Source organism: Bufo gargarizans, chromosome 3 (assembly GCF_014858855.1).
Source record: "Bufo gargarizans isolate SCDJY-AF-19 chromosome 3, ASM1485885v1, whole genome shotgun sequence".
Lineage (NCBI taxonomy): Eukaryota > Metazoa > Chordata > Amphibia > Anura > Bufonidae > Bufo > Bufo gargarizans.
Window position 1 is genome coordinate 95,412,643 of NC_058082.1, and position 23,810 is coordinate 95,436,452.

At 42.9% G+C, this 23,810-nt stretch overlaps 2 protein-coding genes across 2 annotated transcripts in view; one reads left to right on the forward strand and one right to left on the reverse strand.

Annotated features, from left to right (window-relative positions):
- LOC122931403 (transmembrane protease serine 12-like) overlaps positions 1-15,174 on the forward strand; it is a 27,907-nt gene extending 12,733 nt beyond the window's left edge. Inside the window, exons 3-6 of the mRNA XM_044285478.1 lie at positions 84-349; positions 4,222-4,364; positions 11,757-11,900; positions 15,148-15,174. Of these exons, the coding sequence (XP_044141413.1) occupies positions 84-349; positions 4,222-4,364; positions 11,757-11,900; positions 15,148-15,174 (580 nt within the window). The remainder of the gene's footprint in view (positions 1-83; positions 350-4,221; positions 4,365-11,756; positions 11,901-15,147) is intronic.
- LOC122932384 (cyclic AMP-dependent transcription factor ATF-1-like) overlaps positions 15,050-23,810 on the reverse strand; it is a 23,740-nt gene continuing 14,979 nt past the window's right edge. Inside the window, exons 5-8 of the mRNA XM_044286757.1 lie at positions 20,499-20,608; positions 20,148-20,327; positions 19,900-20,059; positions 15,050-16,006 (exon numbers count right to left, since the gene is read on the reverse strand). Coding sequence (XP_044142692.1) covers positions 15,862-16,006; positions 19,900-20,059; positions 20,148-20,327; positions 20,499-20,608 — 595 coding nt within the window. The 3' untranslated portion in view covers positions 15,050-15,861. The remainder of the gene's footprint in view (positions 16,007-19,899; positions 20,060-20,147; positions 20,328-20,498; positions 20,609-23,810) is intronic.

Genomic DNA, 23,810 nt, shown 5'->3' on the forward strand with positions numbered 1-23,810 from the left:
GTTTAAAGGGGCTCTCTCTCTGTATGCAGGGGATCTCAGAATACACTTGAATTGTGAGTAATACCATATTCCTTTCTTCTCAGTAATCGCAGGGTTTGGAGAGCAGTTTTTGGATTAAATGATATTGTAAATCCAGAGAGCACAAAGCAGACATCTGGAATCAAAAACATTATGATTTACCGAAACTTTGACGCTAACACTTTGGATGGTGATGTCACTCTGTTGGAATTAGCAAATCCAGTGAAATATACAGATTATGTCCTACCAGTCTGCTTGGCAACACGGACACTGCAGGTAGACCCATTGGCAATGTGCTTTATAACCGGCTGGGGGACAACTTCCGTTAGAGGTAATCTCATGAAATTAGATTGAAATTCAGTTTATGGGTTTAGATCATAAATTGAATTATACTTTAATGTGTAATAGCATAAATGTATACAAAATCTATGTCTCAGGTATAAACTGTGATGTGACCCTGAATCCTACATCACCTGTCAGGGTACGACAGTACGGACTGCAGCTGGCTCTTGCTAACTAATAAAGTGCACTGTCTAAGGCTACTTTCATAATTGTGCTAGCAGGGTCCGGCAGGGGAACAGCCTGCCGGATCCATACTAACACTAGCTCATGTCTGCTTCTGCCTCATTCACTATACTAGGGATGGGCGGGAGATGCGGCTGCAGCACGGCAAACGCGCCGAGAGGCGGCCGGACAAAAAAATGCAGCATGCTTGCCGTGCTGCGGCCGGGCCTCCGGCCCATCCCTATTATAGTGAATGGGGCGGGAGCGGACTTCCGGCAGCACACATGGGCTAGTATTAGTACAGATCCGGCAGGGGAACAGCCAAGGTGTGGAAGTAATCAGAAGATCCCCAAGAGGTGGAGACTTTGACAAAAAATTGCTACAGAAAGAAACACCGTGGATATTTACGATGCACACGGTTAAACCAGAGGGACTTAATGATTACAACTCATTTAGGGCTCTTTCACACTTGCGTTCTTTTCTTCCGGCATAGAGTTCCGTCGTCGGGGCTCTATGCCAGAAGAATCCTGATCAGTTTTATCCTAATGCATTCTGAATGGAGAGAAATCCGTTCAGGATGCATCAAGATGTCTTCAGTTCCGGACCGGAACGTATTTTGGCCGGAGAAAATACCGCAGCATGCTGCGATTTTTGCTCCGGCCAAAAATCCTGAAGACTTGCCGCAAGGCCGGATCCGGAATGAATGGCCATTGAAAGGCATTGATCCGGATCCGGCCTTAAGCTAAACGTCGTTTCGGCGCATTGCCGGATCCGACTTTTTGCTTTTTCTGAATGGTTACCATGGCTGCCGGGACGCTAAAGTCCTGGCAGCCATGGTAAAGTGTAGTGGGGAGCGGGGAGCAGCATACTTACCGTCCGTGCGGCTCCCGGGGCGCTCCAGAGTGACGTCAGGGCGCCCCAAGCGCATGGATCACGTGATCGCATGGCACGTCATCCATGCGCATGGGGCGCTCTGACGTCATTCTGGAGCGCCCCGGGAGCCGCACGGATGGTAAGTATACCGCTCCCCCGCTCCTACTATGGCAACCAGGACTTTAATAGCGTCCTGGCTGCCATAGTAACACTGAAAGCATTTTGAAGACGGATCCGTCTTCAAATGCTTTCAGTTCACTTGTGTTTTTCCGGATCCGGCGTGTAATTCCGGCAAGTGGAGTACACGACGGATCCGGACAACGCAAGTGTGAAAGAGGCCTTACTTGCTTTATTTAAAGCAACCCAGGTCCTGGTTTATCCGCGGCTCCTATATATCGATCATCATTTCCACTTGTAGCATGGGTACATCTGGTTTATTGCACAATTATTATATCTCATTGTGCGATCCATTGTTTTTGCCAAGCTAACTAAGGTTGTGTTTTATGTGTCTTCATCATTAATTTAGTACACTATGCAGGGGCATGCTGATCCTGTTACGATTGGAGTGGGTTAGCAGCCCCTGATAGCTCTCACCTTACCTTTCTTTTGCATCGATTCCTGCTCATTTGATACATGGACCGCCGTCTTGGTCCCTAGGAACTTTAACATGTGATGTTTTGGCATCCTGGGTAGATCGCTCCGTTGAGTGGGCCGGCATGAGGGGCGGGGCTTAACCGTAGCTGGACCACGCCCCATCCTTGGTGATTGGCTGGCCCAGGGGCTCGATCTCTCATAATCCCCACATTCTGGCGGCCGCGTACGGCTACTCTAGTGCTGTTTTCCGCGGCCTCTGCACATGGGGCCGGCGGCTTGTTTGCTGCAAAATGTACCGTGAATAGTAAAGGCTCTTGGTTGTGCTCGTGATGAGCCATTATTGGCGAAACACGTAGAGCAACTTCAGCAGTCAGGGTGTATGTGCACCCGAGTGACTGCGCAGCTGGGTCTAAAAGTGACATAGCGGACCAGTATGCGCGTTAGGTCACTGAGTGGCGCATGCAGGTTTATATTCTTTGAGGGTGTTTTTTTTGGGGTGGTTTTCTCTCGTTTTTTGTCATTTCCTTTAGTTTTAAGGTACAAACCGGATTCCAAAAAAGTTGGGACACTATACAAATCGTGAATAAAAACTGAATGCAATGATGTGGAGATGGCAAATGTCAATATTTTATTCAGAATAGAACATAAATCACGGAACAAAAGTTTAAACTGAGAAAATGTACCATTTTAAGGGAAAAATATGTTGAATCAGAATTTCATGGTGTCAACAAATCCCCAAAAAGTTGGGACAAGGCCATTTTCACCACTGTGTGGCATCTCCCCTTCTTCTTACAACACTCAACAGACGTCTGGGCACCGAGGAGACCAGTTTCTCAAGTTTAGAAATAGGAATGCTCTCCGATTCTTGTCTAATACAGGCCTCTAACTGTTCAATCGTCTTCGGCCCTCTTTGTTGCACCTTCCTCTTTATGATGCACCAAATGTTCTCTATAGGTGAAAGATCTGGACTGCAGACTGGCCATTTCAGTACCCGGATCCTTCTCCTACGCAGCCATGATGTTGTGATTGATGCAGAATGTGGTCTGGCATTATCTTGTTGAAAAATGCAGGGTCTTCGCTGAAAGAGATGACGTCTGGATGGGAGCATATGTTGTTCTAGAACCTGAATATATTTTTCTGCATTGATGGTGCCTTTCCAGACATGCAAGCTGCCCATGCCACACGCACTCATGCAACCCCATACCATCAGAGATGCAGGCTTCTGAACTGAGCGTTGATAACAACTTGGGTTGTCCTTGTCCTCTTTGGTCCGGATGACATGGCGTCCCAGATTTCCAAAAAGAACTTTGAATCGTGACTCGTCTGACCACAGAACAGTCTTCCATTTTGCCACACTCCATTTTAAATGATTCCTGGCCCAGTGAAAACGCCTGAGCTTGTGGATCTTGCTTAGAAATGGCTTCTTCTTTGCACTGTAGAGTTTCAGATGGCAACGGCGGATGGCACGGTGGATTGTGTTCACTGACAATGGTTTCTGGAAGTATTCCTGAGCCCATTCTGTGATTTCCTTTACAGTAGCATTCCTGTTTGTGGTGCAGTGTCGTTTAAGGGCCCGGAGATCACGGGCATCCAGTATGGGTTTACGGCCTTGACCCTTATGCACAGAGATTGTTCCAGATTCTCTGAATCTTCGGATGATGTTATGCACAGTTGCTGATGATAGATGCAAAGTCTTTGCAATCTTTCGCTGGGTAACACCTTTCTGATATTGCTCCACAATCTTTCTGTCCAACATTGTGGGAATTGGTGATCCTCTACACATCTTGGCTTCTGAGAGACTCTGAGAAGCTCTTTTTATACCCAATCATGTTGCCAATTGACCTAATTAGTGTTAATTGGTCTTCCAGCTCTTCGTTATGCTCAAATTTACTTTTTCCAGCCTCTTATTGCTACTTGTCCCAACTTTTTTGGGATTTGTTGACACCGTGAAAATTTGAATCAATGTATTTTTCCTTTAAAATGATACATTTACTCGGATTAAACGTTTGATCTGTCATCTACGCTCTATTACAAATAAAATATTGACATTTGCCACCTCCACATCATTGCATTCAGTTTTTATTCACAATTTGTTTAGTGTCCCAACTTTTTTGGAATCCGGTTTGTATATTTAATAAAGATTAGTTTTAATCAAAGCATCCCTTCTGTGAATGGTAGCTATTAGAAGGTTGCATTCAATTTCATTCCAAGTACATTGTGTTACACTTGCAGGTGGAAGATCAGATATTTTACAGGAGGCAGAAATAGATTTGATTCCCACTTCACTATGTAACAGTAGCGGATGGTACAATGGGCTTCTTACTGACAACATGATTTGTGCTGGCTTTGAGGATGGGGGAGTCGACACATGTCAGGTAAGAAGAACGAGAAAGAATACAGAAAAAGAAAGTAAAAACATAGATGCAGGTTACTTATTTTAGTTGATGTTTTTATCATTGCAAATACAATATTGCAAAGTGTGAAGAGATGCTCGAAGCATATATTTCTAAAAAATATTTTAATACTAAAATAAAATATAAATAAATCATTATAAATACAAACAAATCAATAAACATTCCCCACAAGAAAAAAGAAATAAACATAATACACTAATCCAGTTAATATATAAACTGCGGGCCCTGCAGTTATAAATGATGTTGATCTACACTATCAATTTTTTAAATAGCAGAGGCATATATAGCATATTAATTTAACAAAGCCTGTATTGTATCTATAATATTGAACGTCTGAGATATATTTGTGTTCACAAGATGCGGTATTTATTGATATACTATTACAGTGATGCCCAACCTAGGGCCCGCAGGCCACATCTGGCCCTCAAAGCTGTGTCATGTGGCCCGTGCTTGCACACAGTTGCAGTACTATTATTAGTTTTGCGGCGCAAGTGCTTTTAACGGTTTAATGGCCAGTCGGGTCGGGACCGGCCTCTGTGCCTGGCCGGCGGGGAAGCACTGCCCAGTTATTTACGTAACCATAATATTGCACCACAAGGCATTTCTAGAGAGAGTTTCCTGCATTCCACACCTTAGTCTTGCTATGTCCAGAGATGTGTCATCTTCACAGTAGTAATGCCCAGAGATATGCCCCCTTCACAGTAATGCTTACATGCTCCCTTTACAGTAGTAATGCCCAGATGTGTCCCCTGCACAGGGTTAATGCCCAGATGTGCCCCCTGCTCAGGGGTAATGCCCAGATGTGCCATCTGCACAGGGGTAATGCCCAGATGTGCCCCCTGCACAGGGGTAATGCCGAGGTGTGCCCCCTAAACAGTAGTAATGCCCACATTTGCCTCATTCACAGTAGTAAGGCCCACATGTGCTCCCTTCACATTAGTAATGCTCACATGTGCCCCCTTCACATTAGTAATGCTCACATGTGCTCGCTTCTCAGTAGTAATGCTCACATGTGCCCCCTTCACATTAGTAATGCTCACAGGTGCTCGCTTCTCAGTAGTAATGCTCACATGTGCCCCCTTCACAATAAAAATGCTCACATTCTCTCCCTTTACAGTAAAAATGCCCATATGTTCCCCTTCACAGAAAAAATGCCCAGATATTTGCCCCTTTACAGTAGTAATGCTCACACATGCCCCCTCACAGTGTTTACATTTCTTTCTGGCAAAGCTACCTGGTTCTGGCCCGTGAAATTTATACTATGTCTAGTGCGGCCCTCAGACGAAAAATGGTTGGGCACCACTGTACTATTATATATATAAGGTGCTATCTTCTTCATATGGTTACATCATCAGAATGTGGTATTTTAGATGCAGTATTTTGGGCACAGAATGTGGTATTTAAAATGCTATATTTATTTAGAGCTACGTTCTCAAACAATGTGACGGATCCTCTGACAAATTTTGATAAAGTTTATCTACACGCAGGGGATGGAAGGGGTATCTTGTCCACATTGTACAGGGTTCTCTTAGATCTACGAAGCCGTGATAGGGCCCCATTCTTTGACAGATGGGAATCTGACTTGCAGGTCCAATTCACGGAGGAAGATGTAAGGAAGATGTGTACGTTCTCCCATGGAATATCGTTGGCGGCGCAGGTTAAAGAAAAGAATTACAAAATTCTCTCTAGACGGTATTACTGTCCAACCACGCTACATCATATGTTTCCCTCAGTTTCAGAGTTGTGCGAAGGATAGGGGTTCTCTATTACACATATGGTGGAGCTGTCCGGCAATTCGTTCTTTCTGGGACCAAATCTTACAGATATACGCTAAGTATTCTGGCAAGATGATCCCTAACACTCCACAAATAACCCTGCTATCTCTTATTCCTGGCTCCTTGGCTCAAGTTAAGAAGGGGGTCCTGAGACCTTTCCTGTCGGCTGCACGAATGGCAATTCTGAGACACTGGAAATCCAGGTTTTCACCCATAATTTGTAAATGGACCAAGGAACTACAGTACATTTTACGCATGGAAGAGCTGATAGCAGATCAACAGGAAAAGTCAGAGATATTTATGAATAGATGTCATCCTTTACTCACGTTCTTGGAATCCCCAGAATTTAAGAGTATGATGTGACCCTTCTTGGCATACCAAGCTTAGGCCTGCCCCTAGGATTTCTCCACACATAACTTTCCCCCCTGTTTCCCTTCTACATCCTTTACATTTTGTTCTTTCCCATTTATTTTATTTGTTTAATTTTATTTAATGGCCTATTAATTTGAGTTTCTATATAGAAGCGTTGATTCGAAGAACACTGAGAACAGAAGTCAGCCTTGCTTATACTTTTACAGATATCAATGTGTGATTCCCACAAACGTTTGACTCAACATATACTGTATATTCACATGGATACATGTTTGTTTGCAATATGAACAGCCCTGGTATGTGTCTATCTGTTGTACTGCAATTTGGATCCTGTGAGATCCTAAGTCTGGATTGTTCATGTGCTAGATGGCCTTAATATATTATAATTGTTATAATTTAAAATACTTAATAAAAAAATTAGTAAACATAAAATGCAATAATTAGGACAGAATATGTCTACTTTCACACTAGCGTTTTGGCTTTCCGTTTGTGAGATCCGTTCAGGGCTCTCAAAAACGGTTCAAAATTGATCAGTTTTGCCCTAATGCATTCTGAATGGAAAAGGATCCGCTCAGAATGCATCAGTTTGCCTCCGTTCAGTCTCCATTCCGCTCTGGATGCAGACACCATACGCTGCCTGCAGCGTTTTTCTGTCCGTCTGATGAAGCGGAGCCAAACGGATCCATCCTGACACACAATGTAAGTCAATGGGGACTGATCCGTTTTCTCTGACACAATAGAAAACAGATCCGTCCTCCATTGACTTTCATGGGTGTTCAAGACGGATCCGTCATGGCTATAGAAGACATAATACAACCGGATCCGTTCATGACAGATGCATGCAGTTGTATTTATTGTATTGTAAGCGTTTTTGCAGATCCATGACGGATCCGAAAAAAACCGCTAGTGTGAAAGTAGACTATGATGTACAATGATGTGTGATAGTTCCAAATTAGCGACTCTGCTATTTTAATAATTTATAGTGTGGATCCACATCATTTATAACTGCAGGGCCCACAGTTTATATATTAACTGGATTAGTGTATTATGTTTATTTCTTTTTTTCTTCTGGTGAATGTTTATTGATTTATTTGTATTTATAATGATATATTTTTAAAATGTTATTTTAGTATTAAAATAATTTTTGGGAAATATATGCTTAGAGCCCCTGCTTTTTATTACTATATTTCAAGCTCTCTATAGAATATCTTTTTTCTCCCTTCTTTGATTTAGGAGAGTCGTCTAGTGTTTGTTTGAAGTGTGAACAGAGCCTAAAATACGAAGTTCACATTTTATGTTGTGGACCAGTTGTGTAAGAAAAATAAAATGGATCACAGAAAATGCCATAAATATCAGATAGATGCACGTCCCATTTATGTGGAGTATGCGGGTCCCCCCAACCTGCCTGGCATGGCCATTGCTTGCACCACATCCATGGGAAGAATAGTTGTTTGACTGTTTCTGTGTAATCAGTACACAACTCCCCATTTATTCTCCTCTTTAAAGTGGCCCCATTCTTCATAGGTATTTTGTGGATCTGCCATAAATGTGAAAGTTGAGAATACCCTATTAATCACTGTGTAGGTGATATGTTTGCTGTCAGTGAATGAGATATTTTTTTTTGCTTTTATTCAGAAGCTAAAGAATCGTACACTGCTGTTATGACCAGCGGGTGAGAACCCGCTGTCCAACAAGTTCGACTCCCTCTGAGGGCAATGTCTGAGCGCACCCCTCGTTCTTCATTCGATACCTCTGATCTGAGGAGAGACTTTCCCGAGGGGTGTACCAGGTGCTACCTCAGAGGGGAATTGGAACCTGAGTGTGGACCCACTGGCCTCCAGGTGACACAAACACCCAGTGGATGCTGGGAGGCCAGAAGCTGATCAGACAGAAGCGTAGTCAGGGTACGAAGGCAGGCGACAATCAGGCAAAGTCCAGTACACAAAATGACAAAAAACAGTAGAACACCTTAGCTTAAACAGACAGCTAGACTAGCTAGGAACCTAATTGCTCAGGCGCCTCCTAGTTGACGGAGACACCTTTAAATGAGTATTACACTCACCGGTAATCCGGTTTCCTGGAAGTCTCCATGACAGGACAGGAAACACATAGACAGGTTTAAATCCCACCTCTCCATCACCAGTGTATTTTCAACGTAACCAGGATAAAGGAATAAGTAACTTAGATTTAAGAAAACAAAAAGATAATCTATGTACTAAAATAAATGGGTGGGAAGTATGTGGTGTCATGGAGACTTCCAGGAAACCGGATTACAGGTGTGTGTAATACTCTTTTCCCTAGTCGTCTCCATGACACCACATCCTGAGAAATAACAAAGAATATATTAGGGGGGACAATAGCACAAATGACTTTGTCCAAAGGCCATGTCTTTGCTAGAAAAAATGTCTAGCTTGTAATGCTTGGTAAAGGTATGTATTCTTTTCCAGGTTGCCACCCTACAAATCTGTTGTAGAGAAGCTGACGATCTTTCTGCCCAAGAAGCAGCAATGCCTCTTGTAGAGTGTGCTCTAAGTGAAGAAGGGGCTTCCTTCCCTTCCAATTTATAGGCTTCTGAAATAGCTGTTCTTATCCAGTGGGAAATATAACTTTTCGCCACTCTTATCTTTATTTGGCCCACAAAATTATACAAAGATTCTTGTCAATTCTCCAATTCTTTGTCGCTTCTAGATACCTTAGTACTGCTCGTCTGACGTCTAAGGTATGAAAAATAGCCTCTTGATCATTTTTGGAGTTGGCACAAAATGAGGGTACTACTATATCTTGCAATCTATGGAAAGTAGGAACAACATTTTGCAAAAAACTGGGATCTAACTAAGGCTACTTTCACACCTGCGCTAGGTGCGGATCCGTCTGGTATCTGCACAGACGGATCCGCACCTATAAATGCAAACAATGGTATCCGTTAAGTACGGATCCGTCTGCATACACTTAGTCAAAAAAAAGTCTAAAGTCTAAGTGAAGTCAAACGGATCTGTCCTGACTTTACATTGAAAGTCAATGGGGGAAGGATCCGTTTACAATTGCACCAATATTGTGTCATCGTAAACAGATCCGTCCCCATTGACTTTCATTGTAGGTCAGGACGGATCCGTTTGGCTCCGCAAGCAGCGTTTTGGTGTCCGCCTCCAGAGCGGAACGGAGCCAAACTGATGCATTCTGAATGGATCCGCATCCATTCAGAATGCATTGGGGCCAAACTGATCGGTTTGGGGCCGCTTGTGAGAGCCTTGAAACGGATCTCACAAGGCGGATCCTGAAACGGCAGTGTGAAAGTAGCCTTAAATACTAACTTGTCCTGAAAAATACTAAGGAAAGGATCTTGAATAGACAAGGCCTGGAGTTCACAGACTCGTCTCGCTGATGTTATAGCTACCAGAAAAATGTTTTTTATGGAGAGCCATTTTATGGAAATTGATTCTAATGGTTCAAAAGGTGCCAGAAATTAACACTGACAAAACTGTGTTAAGGTTCCAAGAGATACCATATTCCTGATTGTTGGTCTAAGCCTGTCTGCTGCTTTCAGGAACCTGGCTATCCAGGGAAACTCTACCAGACTAGTATTGTATAAAGCCCCCAATGCTGAAACCTGAACCCTAAGGGTATTAGGAGAAAGCCCCAGGTCTAATCCGTCCTGAAGAAAATATAGGATCGCCAATATATTGGGCCTAAACTGATCGAACGAATCTCCACACCAAGAGGCGAATTTCCTCCACCAATACGCCTTATTTGTATTCTGTTTCCTGCTACGGAGTAAGATGGAAACCACCTTATTAGATAACCCCAATTTTAAGAGGATGGATTTTTCAGAATCCAGGCGAACATCTTTAGGATTTTTAAATTTGGGTGGAGAATGGGACCCTGATATAACAGATCCGATCTCAGAGGTAGTAGAAGGGGGGCTTCTATGCTTAGCGACTTTAGTAGTGCAAACCAGCTCCTCTTGGGCCAGAAGGGAGCTACCAAAATTAAGGTACATCTCTCTCTCTCTGAAACTTCTGAAGGACCTTGGGAATTAGGGGAATGGGCAGGAATGTGTAAACTGGGAGAGATGTCCAGTCCTGATTGAAGGCATCCACCGCAGTTGGGAGATCTTTTGGGTTGAGGGAGAAAAACTGATTTATTTGATTATTTTTTCGGGAGGCAAAAAGATCTATTGATGGCTTGCCCCACTTTTCTATTATCAGCTGAAATGCTTCTGGGCATAATGTCCATTCCACCGGGTCCAGAACATGACAGCTCAGGTAATCTGCTTTTAAATTTAAAGATCTCTTTAGGTAAACTGCTGAGATCGAGATTATAATTTGTTCCACCCAAGAAAATATTTTGTTTGCTAAACTTTGAAGCAGATGGTGTCTCATCCCTCCCTGATGCTGAATAAAGGATACTGCATTATGATTCACAGGGGGGCCCAATGAGCCTCCATGCACCTCTCCTGCTTCCTATCCTGGTGGTGATGGAGGGGAGGGGTGGGATTTAAACCTCTCTGTTTTTCCTGTCCTATCAGAGGAAGTCGATCTCAGGATGTGGTGTCATGGAGACGACAAGGGACACCTTTAAATGCACATTGCATAGGCTGGGGAAGACAGAGGGTGTGCACGCATCAACAAACAGTACAGGACTCTGAGCCGGAGAGAGCAAGCTCCGCTCAGCGCTGGAAGAAGGATGGCAGAGACTACATAGCTGCACCCGTGCCAGCAGGGAAGGAAGCGCCCACACAGGGCATATACAACACATAACATACCTGCTGCCCGCACTTGCAGCAGGAGGCACTAAAGGAGCCCGAGCCTGCGTGTAGGAGCATCAGCGCAGGCACAGAGCGCTGGGCTAACAACTGCTAGCCCTGCTCCCAGCTAAGTAGAGGAACTACAGTTTTTCAACAGGCCAAACCCGCCAAGAACAGCAGGTACTTCAGTCGACACACTGTGTGCGGTGAACTCACAACTCTTGGACATACTTGCCTGATCCTTTTATTCTCTAGTGAGATAAACCACCATCTGAAGTGTCTGGCAGCGGCTTTCTCCGCTCTCCCATAACATACACAAACGTGTATGGGAAGAGGAGAGAGCTGCCGCCCAAACATTCAGCCAACACCCATTAGTTATGCCTAGCACTACTGTGGCTGGTTACTTGCACATATATGAAGTGTCTTGGATATTTAATAACATGCTGTACTGTCATGTTCTAGGGAGATAGCGGAGGACCGTTTGTCTGTTATATAGCAGAGAGATCAAGCTTCTACCAGTTAGGCATCACAAGCTTTGGCATTGGCTGTGCTAAAGCCCATTATCCTGGAGTCTATACACGAGTAGAAAATTATGCCAACTGGACGGTAATACAGATGGAGAAAGTCACAAACCATATAGATGGCGGGATCCATGATACAAGAGTTCTTGCCAGCGCTGTTAAGACTTGTGTTATAAATGCAGTTGGAACTTTAGCCTTTATTACAACTTTTATGTAAAATGATTAACAGCAGGGGCGAGCTGATAATCATCTGGACCCTAGGCAATAAGGGTCATGGGCCCCATACCACCACCAAGACAGGTTTGTGTTTTTACTTCAAAGTTAACGACACTTTTGGGACCATTTACCATACTCCCTATACCAATACTGCATAATTTTGCAGAGTGACATTGCACCTTTTACTTTACATCCTTTGTTCTTTATTTATTTTGGAGGAGACGGGTCCTTGTTTCTGGACCTGGAGGACATGTGATTGGCCTTTAATACTGGAGGTATGCTCCCCCCCCCCCTATCTATCTATCCCTAACAGGGGCTGATGTAGGTCACTCACACTCTGTTTTTGTGTAATGGCTTTTCTTCCTGACCAATTTAACTTCATGGAACCACTCTCGCTTCAATACCGAGACACACTCTGTTCCTTATGGTTCGTTTTATTTTGAAAATAAAAAAAAAGCTGTGATATTTAATAAAAACTATTTGGAAAAAATATTTAATGAAAAAATGTGCCCCATTTGTCATCTACCACCTGCGTGTGCTCACATACTGCAAGCTGCTCAGTTCGGTTCAGTGTGAAATCTTACTCTGTAGCTCTTTTATCTCTGAATATTCATATAGCTGAAATCTTTACAATAAAGTGAAATCAAATGGCTTGCCAGCTTTATTAAAGGGCATCTGTCAGCAGTAGGCACAATACTTGGTAGGGCTGGCTCAGCCTAATCTCATTACAACTTTTATTAAGTGAGCTGATGCTGCATAGGAGAGAAATATGGCTATTTATTAACATGTAAATGAGCTACTAAGTGCACCAATTACAGCCCTCAATACAATCTAGCCCCACCTCCTTCCTCTCCAAGCCCCTCCCTTTCCTTCTTGATTGACCAAACCAGGCTTATTGTGATCCAAAAGCAGCCTCCTCAGAGATCAGATGTAATGATTTCATTTGCAAGTATTCAGTGTTTTTGACCCGCACCTGGTTTTGGCTCACAATAACTGATCGAAACAACTGATGTGTGAACTCACCTTTAGGGTCCATTCACACGTCCGTGTGTTGCGGATCCGCAAAACACGGACACTGGCAATGTGCATTCTGCGATTTGCAGACCGCACATCGCCGGCACTAAAATAGAAAATGCCTAATCTTGTCCGCAATTGCGGACAAGAATAGGACATGTTCTATTTTTTTTTTTTTTTTGCGGAAACGGAAGGACGGATGCGGAAGTGTGGATCCGCAAATGCAGGCAGCACATTCCGGCCCCATTGGAAATGAATTGGTCTGCACCAGTTCCGCAAAATTGCAGAACGGATGCTGACCCATTTTGCGGATGTGAATGGACCCTTACCTGGATGCTTTTCACATGGGACATTACATGCCATTGGAGAATGGGCATTATCAAAGTCAGCAGCCATTGGCCAGTAGTTGTTGGTGCTGGTGACCAGCAAGGAATTTTGACAATATATTTATACTTTGTTTTCCAATTTTTAAAGAATGACAAAAAAAAACCCAAAGAATTAGGAACCCCCGTGTAAGAAAAATAGAACTCTCTACCCGATGTTAAGATATTTGCTGCTACCCAACAACCTCCCAATTATGCTCTGAGCCATCACATGGTTACTCTGCAGTTAAGTAACATGTGAATTAGTTAAAGTTCTCCAGTTTCAAGAGGAAACCTGACATCTCAGGCGATTAAGCTGTAATAAAGATACCTGGCAGCTCCTGCTCTGCTTCTCCAGTTCTCCCAGCTGGTCCCCGTTTTCTTGGCTGCAGCAGTGACCACATGTTGACAACAGCTAACCACTGGAGTCCATCACTGGTGGTGCACTGAAGAGGCTAGTGGTTGGCTGCAGCAGTCATGTGTTGTCACCGCTGAAGCCAGTAAAACACAGCCTAGCCAGGAGAACTGGAGCATTGGCGTGGGATCTGTCATCTATTCTTTATTACAGGTCTATCCTCTGAGGTTTCCTCTTGCAACTGGACAACCCTTTTAAGAAGCATACTCATTAGAGGAGGAAGGCTTCTGTATACTTACCCTGGTTAACAGAATTGGAGAAATATACCCGAACACATTACATCCGTATCAGATTTTATTGCTAAAGTGCTACTCCATAGCCGAGATGTTTACAAAGAAGATATTTCATTTCTCATTTCACAGTTTCTTTTAAATAACGTTTTACACATGAAAAAGAGGGAAAAATGTAACATTACAACAGTTACAGAATGACTTTATTTTTTATTCTTGCACTTATAGTGGAACAGCGTTGTTTTCTGACTTAAAAGTTGTCATCAGCTTCACCATAAATAGAGTTTATTGAAATGAACACTTAGGAAAAACAGCATCATAAGGGCTCATGCACACGACTATGTATTTTGCGGTCCGCAAAAAATACGGACGACGTCCATGGGCATTCCGTATTTTGCTGAACGGAACTGCTGGCCCCTAATAGAACAGTATTATCGCTGTCCGTAATGCAGACAATAGGACATGTTCTTTTTTTTTGCGGAACGGAAATATGGAAACGGAATGCATACAGTAACTTCCGTTTTTTTGGGGGGGGACCGATTGAAATTAATGGTTCCACATACAGTCCGCAAAAAAAAACTGAACGGGCACGGAAGGAAAATACATTTGTGTGCACGAGCCCTAAATCTGATGTTTTTACAGAACGTCCAAAAAGAGGTCTGGTCTCCTCTTGAGAATGGGATCAATGCAAACGGCATCTTAGAACAGAGTGTCTGTTTCAATAAGCTTTATTTACAATAAACTGGACAACCTTTAACCTAGGTGTCACTTCGACCTCATTCACAAAAGCATATCCAGAGACCACTGCATTATGGACATGAATGGGTTTTCCCATAGGAACAGTTATCACCTCTACATTTGAAATACAGTCCAGCATATAGAGTCCTGACTGTGAATCAAAGGGTGACCAACCATTAAATGAGGCCATTTCCTCAACATTTTTTTTTTTTTACGAAAAAAATAAAATAAAAATTATTTAGACATAAGCACGTAGACATGAAGTAAACATCGCACATCATTTATTTGTAGAAATGTGAGTCACACCTAATAGCCAATTATCAGAACACATTTCATAACCTTGTCTTTTTCTTCCAGGCCATCTCCATAACTAACCTTCAGTAAACTGGATCAATTCTTAGCATGTTCCGGCTAGGAAATTAGGAGTAAAAGTCAGAAATTCCCCTTTAGACCCTGATGGATATATTATAAAGTAAACACCACAAACAACATAATTACACTATTACCTGCTGAAATAAGCATTTTACTGTAAAAATTATAATTTTTTTTTTTCTGAGCAAAAGTAAGCCTTAACCTGTAATTGGAAGCAAGTGAAAGGAGGTAAAATATGTACATAACAAAATACATAAAAATATACCTGGAATTAATAAAATAAAAAAAACTGTTACATATGAAAATATGTTCCATTGTGAAATCTCTGTTCTCTGCGTTATCACCAGTACAGCCTGGAACGACCATGGCTTTCAAATCTAGGACTCGGAGTCCCAACATGATGTGCCAGTTACTGGCTTAGACTTTTAGTCAATTGTTTAGAGAGCCACAGCCTGAGCGCTAATGTGATCCTTCCTAAAGACTGGTTTGGTATATTCTGTTTACAAGTAACGTTCAGCAAATGTTCACACCTTTATAATAGGGAGGCATGTTGTATCTCATTATCTGTTTAATAGTGTGAAAACTAGGTAAAAAAGGCGTCGTCTGTGGCCTCTTGTAAAATTTAGAAAATTTTGGTATAAAAGGAAAAAAACAAAAAAGAAAATCATCTAAAATGTGTGTACAGATAGCCAAAGTGATTTACACTGCTTTATGGCAGTACAAATCTTTTAAAGTCTTTAACTCTTCAATTAAAGTTTTGTTTTGATTTTCAAGAACAGCGACTCTGTTTTCCAAGCATTTGACGTATTCTTTCTTCTTTCTCCGGCATTCTCTGGCTGCCTCCCTGAAAGCAAATAGACAGGTAAAATTAAATAACACTTTGTACTCAAAGTTGGACGTCCTAAAGCTAATTTCACACAAGCAAGCCTTCTATCCTGACGTGTTCTGTTTTGCACATGGACAGCATCCGGACCGAACCAAGACCCATTAATTTCAATAGGTATGTGCACGAGGATTGTTTTTCACTGAGCATCTGTCCGCTCAGGGAAAAAAAAAAAATAATTTGCAGCACATTCTGTCCATCCGGTTTTCACACAGGACAGGTCAGTGAAAAAAAAAAAAACTGACAACACATGCATGACATCTAGATAGTTGATAGGAGATGGTGTGCAAGTCTTAAAGGGGTTATCCAGCCCCAAAAATGCCCGGGCCCCTCACACAGATTGTACTTACCTGGCTCCTCAGCACCCACGTTGGGGGTTTTGAGGGGGGGGGGGGGGGGGGGGGCGCGGGCACACTGAGCTGCTGAGGGAACATGGAGAACGCTGAGAGCAGCGTGTGCCATGTTCTGTGATACTAGGCTGCACAGTCTAGCATCGGTAAAAGGCAAATCCTGGTATCGAATCGATACCGGTACAAAAGTATTGATTGGGTATCGATAATTCGATACCAGGTGCACCCCAAGTGGTGGGACAGCCAATAGCAGGCTGTATGTTTTGACCCCACGCGATGAGGAGATGGAGCCCTGGCCGTGTGGGCATCAGGAGCGATGTGGGTTCCAGGGAGCGAGGCAAGTACAATCTGTGTGAGATGGCCCAGGCAATTTGGGGTTGGATAACCCCTTTAAATTTCTTTTCATGTGTGTGAAAAATTACAGAGCTAACTAACACTGAACGCAACTGCAGACCAAACTGATTCAACTTGCAAAACCATCAGTTTTTCACTGAACCGACCCTGACACTATTGTATGGCCCATGTGAAAGAGGCTTAGGCTCAATCCAAACACGGAGTCTGTACACAATGGATCATATGCTGTAAATCTGCAGCATTCCACAGAAAAATCCACATGCTAATTTTGCTGCTAAATTACCCTGGATTTGGAAAGGTCACAGAATGTGCATAATTTCATGTTGAAAATTTATTACTATACGTAGATGGCATTTTCAACGTCCAAAGTCGCCATGACTGGATTTAGTAAGCACTGCTTATTTTTTCCATATCCAGCAGATCAGTGGTCTTCAAACTGTGGCCACCTACCTGCTGCAAAATGCTCGAACTGGAGGGGGAAAAAAATAAACCGCCCGCATAACATGCTACCCCCTCCTGAATATTCAGAATACAGTCAGAAAGACATACAGGATGTAAGATGTTGTTAAGAAGGCTTTTATTAAAAGGGGTGTCCGTGTTAGATATTGATGACCTATACTTAGGAAATGTCATCAATATCAGACAGATGGGGATCCAACTCCCGGCATCCCCACTGATTAGCTGTTTGAAGGAGCCCCGGTGATTATGCGAGCGATGTGTCCTCTTCAAACTTTATATGAACGCTGTCTAAAGTAATCACAACAGTTTGGCCCTCTCAGTTAGATGGGAGAAGAAGCTGTACTGCCTCCACAGTCCAGATGGTGTCCCGGTAAACACTGAAGCGGACGCAGCACGTCCATAAACGCCACAGCCCCTTCAAACAGTCAATCACCTATCCTGTTAACAGGTCATCAATATCATGACATTGGACAATCTCTATAATGATGAAGTGTCCAAACATAACATGTTTTGGGGTTAAAAGCCCTCCATCAGATCCAGAAAACACATCACAGCTTGCATTCTACCATTCTGGCTATATTTCAGATCTAAAAAGGTAAAGCCACTGAAGAATATGTTCTTAGAAAATATGTATCTAACTCTAAATAAAAGTCACTGCATGAAAGGATACTAAAATTAAAATAATAAATCTTTATTGAAGGTAGTTTAAAACTCACAAAATGGCCAGGGTGCCTTCAACATCGCAGGCATTGCCTCCAAAAAGTACTGCGCATCAATTGAGGGAGGATAAATCAGTAAGAACAATCATCCAACCCCTCATAGTAGTCAAAAACAGTAATAACCAAGTCATCAATGACAGGGGTAAAAAAACAACAACTAATATTCCCCTTATTTATTTTCAAAACCCAGAAAGAAAAAAAGTCTCCGATACGTTGCCTGGACTCCTTGCAATGCAGATCCTAATATAGTGATGTGGGTCAAGTTCACTTAAAGTCCAAACTTTGCTCCAGATGAGTGAGTAATAATCTGGAGAAACGCAGAAATTAAACCCGTACAAAATAGGATTGCGCTGCAAATATTCCTGAAGTCCTCTTTCACACCATGCGGTTATACATCATCAGATCCAAGCATGGGTCAAAATGCAAGTACACAAATATTTCTCCCCTCTTCCAAAACCTATAAAAGCCAAGGGGGTCGCAGAATAGTGAAGCACTTTCACATATATGTCCCGTAAAAAGGATTTTTGTACTCACAAAGTTACACTTGTAATCAGCATGTCACAAATCTAAACTCTCCACGCTGCCTGACCCAGGTTTCGCTGCTTGAGGTTCGTCAGTCGGGGCGTCTGCTTAGCCTCAAACACGGCTGTTCTTAATCCCTTCATTAGCCCTCCCTCTCCCAGCGTGTAACACTCTGATACCATCCATACATACATAATACAATACAAAAAAAATTAAATCCAAGCCTATAAAGGGAACCTGTCACCGGTATTTTGGGTATAGAGCGGAGTACATGGGTTGCTAGATGGCTTGAAAAAGACAGCAACAAGCTGTTGAAACGTCGCTGTTGACTCTGGGTGAATAAACCACACGCTTTTTTGATATTTTTGGAGTGCTGCTGGCCTTTTTTCTTCTTTTGGCCGCTAGCACATCCGCAATACCCAGTTCCCATAGCTCTGTGTGCTTTTATTGTGTTAAAAAAAAAAAAAAACAACGATTTGATATATATGCAAATTACCATAAAAGTCATATTTGTGTGACCAGAGAAGAGTCATATTTTCAAGCTCTGACTCATCTCAAGATAATTTGCATATGTATCAAATCGTTTTTTTACACAATAAAAGCACACAGAGCTATGGGGACTTGGTATTGCAGATGTGCTAGCGGCCATCTAGTAACCCATGTCCTCAGCTCTATACCCAAAATCCTGGTGACCGGTTCCCTTTAGTTAAAATAATTTGCTTCAAACTTTTTTTTAAAAAGCTAGTCACCTAATTTGTATGCAACCACTACATATTGGATCACATGACCGGACCTGTGACCCAAACTTTAGCTCACATGGCCACGATCACATGGAAATGGTAACCACTCACAGATTACCCCCGCCCACACAAAGGTCCTATTATCCAACCTACCAATATGATACTTATGGTAAATAGTCCAAAAACCTTTCCTTTATGACGACACTTTTTATTTACAGCATTCTGGTGTTGCGATGGGTGCGAAATTTGCCCCCGGTCTCGCAAACCTTTTTATGGCATTGTGGGAGGGAGAGAACATCGACCCAGTCCTGAAGGGAGGGGAGGAATGTGGAGGGCTTATTGTTTGGCGTCGTTATATTGACCCATGCTTGGATCTGATGATGTATAACCGCATGGTGTGAAAGAGGACTTCAGGAATATTTGCAGCACAATCCTATTTTTGTAAGAGCTCGGTAATCGCAGATACAGGGTGGTCACAACTGATGGTGTGTGGCCGCAACAAAATAGCAAAGAGTGGAGAAAATAGAGCAGCGCAGACCCCGCTGATAGTGAGGCCGAGCGTCCGGCTCCGGTATGGTATGCGCAACAGTCAAAGATCCACAAATATGGATGTGCGTGGCTCCATAAAAGGAATGCATCAGTTTGCGGACAGCACAAGGATGAAAGATAAAACAGTTTTAATTCACACAGTATTAGATGCCTTTTCTTACCTGTTTTTCATTAATCTTATTTCTCGCTTCAGTTGTGGGTCGTCTGACTTCGTTGGGGGACAAGACAGCGTAACGGGTGAGGTCATAACCACAGTCTGTGGTAGTGAGGTGGTGGTTGAAGTGGTACGGATCTGATAAGTCTGCATATCTCCCGCTGCAGCTGAAATACACAGGTAATTCACAAACATGCGTGTGAATAATGCAGTCAGAATTCAGCTGGATATCAAATTCAATCTCCAAATACTTACTCTGTACAACCACTTGGTTGCCGGGAACAAGGATCTGCTGGCCATCCGATGTTTGTGCATATTGAAGTATAGTTGTGCCCTGCTGGCTATTACTAGTATTGGCCATTGCCAATGTCTGTAAGCCTTGTAACCCATCTACCCCCGTAGCGAGCTGGAAGGTTCCATTAGGACCAATGGTTACTAGAGGGGAAACCAAGTGAAATATAATTAAAATCACATTGCATGCATATCTGTACTGATGCAAGTCGTAATAATAGGGCCAATAGCATGCATATAAAATATTACCAATTATTTCTATATCATACATTGGAATTTTTAGATGTGACACTAAAGCACCATAGTGGGACTCACCATACTGTCCAGTGCTGGTCTGGTATATGGTGGTGGTTGCAGCAGATACTCCAGCACCCTCTTCACTTCGTTTTCCAGTGTCTTCAGAAGAGAGATCTTTCAAGATTTGCCTTGAGAAAATATCAGCAAATTACAACCATAATTAGAAAAAGAGGGTTCACTGAAAGTAATGCGAGTGGGTAATAAGGCTCTATTCAGATGTAACGCAAGCTACATGACTATACCAGATCAATTGACCAACAGACATACTGACTTATTACAAGAGGTTCTTTAGGTTCTGCCACAAAGACATGTTGACAGAGCCTAATGTAAGCCTGTATGCATCAAAGAAGGCATATCCTTAAGGCACTTTTACACAGGCCGACTGACCAGTCAATTATCGTAAAAAAAACATTGGTTCCTGATAATGAGAGGGGGTGAGAGCTGCATTTGCATACAGCAAGCATCTCCTCTGTACAGGGACAATTGCTTCTGTTTCCATACAGGTTGATTTCTGGGCAGCAGATCCCTGTTTTCACAGCATAACCTGCAGCCTAGAAATGATGACATCAATGACGCCTTCAGCTGATGCTCGCTCATTGGGCGATTGGCGAAACATTTACATATTTATTCCAGATAACTGGCCTGTGTGAAATAAGACTTTATAGTGCAGGAAAACAAGCCACAATGAATGATTGGACAAGCTTTACCCTATGATGCAGTGTTTTCTGCTCCCCTTAGCTTTAAAGCGAACCTTTCACCAGGATTTCACTTAATAAACTATTACCAGTACCTTATAGATTATCCTCATTGTGTTTCAATGCGCCGTCGGACTCGAGCGAGATCCTGTAACTGAATCGCGTATGCGCCGTCCCCGATGCCTGCCTGACTTCTTTCTCACGCGCCATTCAGTTACAGAATCGCGCTCGAGTCCGACGGCGCATGCGCCGTCTGTACAAGCGCGGTCCCGGCGACTGAGCCGGGTGTCAGTTACACTACTTAGAGGCGGGGTTAGGGCAGGGGCGCTACAGCCCGGAGTGAGGGAAGGGCTACCCCCTTGACTGCTAGCGTGACTTCAGGAGCTGGAGACGAGGACTTTATAAGTCGTTTTTTTCCATGAATATCCATCCCAGGAAAGCGGCACAAGAATGCATTGAAACACAATGAGGATAATCTATAAGGTACTGGTAATAGTTTATTAAGTGAAATCCTGGTGAAAGGTTCGCTTTAAGTTGCAGGCTTCAGGGATTGGCAATTCTGGATACCGGTCGCGTGCCTTTTGCAGAACGGAACGGCCGACCCCTAATAGAACAGTCATATCCTTGTCCGTAATGCGGAGAAGAATAGGACGTGTTATATATTTTAGCAGGGCCATGGAACAGACACACGGGTGCAGACAGCATCTTTTGTGGCCCCACTGAAGAGAATGGTTCTGCATCTGACCCGCAAAAAGGTCATGTGTATGAGCCCTAAGGCTGAGGCTACTCAGAGATGCTGGTCATGACGTTGTGCGAGCAATGATCATTGTGCAGTAATGCAGCCATCGCAAGTTGCCAGAATTCCAAGAAATTCTGCAGTGATGGATTTTTTTTTCGCAACTGTGGGGTTGCAACACCTTGCGAGGCGCAATGCGACACTAATCCGTTCAATAGACGGTTTACATAACCTTTTGAGGTCACTCCACGTGTTCTACTTCCTTTCCTGATTCTTTAACTTCCTTCTTTGTTCGGACAGCACGCAGACAGCCTTGCTTAACTTTCTCACTCCGACTGCACAGAGTAAGGGCTTATGCACACAAACGTATTTTTCTTCCGTTTCCATTCAGGTTTTTTTTTTACCAGTCTGTGTACGGAACTATTCATTTCAATGGGGCTTGAAAAAAAAAAAACAGAGATTTCTCTATGTGCACTTCGTTTGTATGTCCGTTCCGCAAAAAATAAAAAAAATAAATAAAAAAAGAACATATCCTACTCTTGTCTGTTTTGTGGACAAGGACAGGCATTGTTACAATAAATCTGCCAAAAAACCACAATGTCATCCGTATTTTGCAGACCAAAAAAGAGATACGGTCGTGTGCATAAGCCCTAAGGGGGATGAGTGACTCAATTAGAGCACCACACCTTACACTGTAAAAAGGCAATGCTCTTCTGTGGACATTTTTATCTAGAGAACCGAATTGGGCTGTCATACTGCCATCCAAATCCTACACCTACTGTTTTACTAACAGGTATTGTAAAATAACAATGAATCAACAGAAGTACCCCTTTAAGTGAGCATTTGGAATTGTTTGAAAATGCCTATGGGATATGACAAAATAGCAAATTTGATAGTATTGATATACAAAGATGGAAAGGATCATTTTAAAGGTGTTATCCAGTAAAAGATGTTTACAACTTATCTTCAGGATAGGTCATCGGTATCAGATCTGCAGGGGTGCAACATCCGGGACCCCCGCCGATCAGCCGTTAAAATGAATGCAACTGCTAGAGGAACAAAATCATATTTTTTGAAGGAGGCTCTAAATATGTCACAAAATCTTCCAACAAAAATTTATTTGAAGATGAAGTAGAGAATGCAGTTTAGAAGAATTCTGGGTTGCGCAGATTTTGGTTTTGTGCTTCCCCTTTTCTATGCTGCCATCCGGAGGTAGGAGAAGAGGGGGGGGGGGTGTATTATTTTGTATATTAACATTTTGACCATTTCTGTAAGGCTACTTTCACACTAGCGTTCGGGGCTCCGCTTGTGAGTTCCGTTTAAAGGCTCTCACAAGCGGCCCCGAACGGATCCGCTCAGAATGCATCAGTATGGCTCCGTCTGTCCTCCGCTCCGCTCAGCAGGCGGACACCTGAACGCTGCTTGCAGCGTTCGGGTGTCCGCCTGGCCGTGCGGAGGCAAACGGATCCGTCTAGACTTACAATGGAAGTCAATGGGGACGGATCCGTTTGAATTTGACACTATATGGCTAAATTTTCAAACGGATCCGTCCCCCATTGACTTTCAATGTAAAGTCAAAACGGATCCGTTTGCATTACCATGAAGAAAAAAAAAAAAAAAAATTTATTTTTTTTGGTTCATGGTAATGCAAACGGATCCGTTCTGAACGGATCTAAGCGTTTGCATTATAGGTGCGGATCCGTCTGTGCAGATACCAGACGGATCCGCTCCGAACGCAAGTGTGAAAGTAGCCTTAGATGATATGTTTGGAAATAAAGTATAATATGCCAAAAGGGTTAAAGGAATCAGAAGCAACATAGGAAGTGTTGGAAGTGTCTAAATCACATGAGTCAAGATATATTTCTTAGGCCTCATGCACACCACGGATAAGTCAAATAG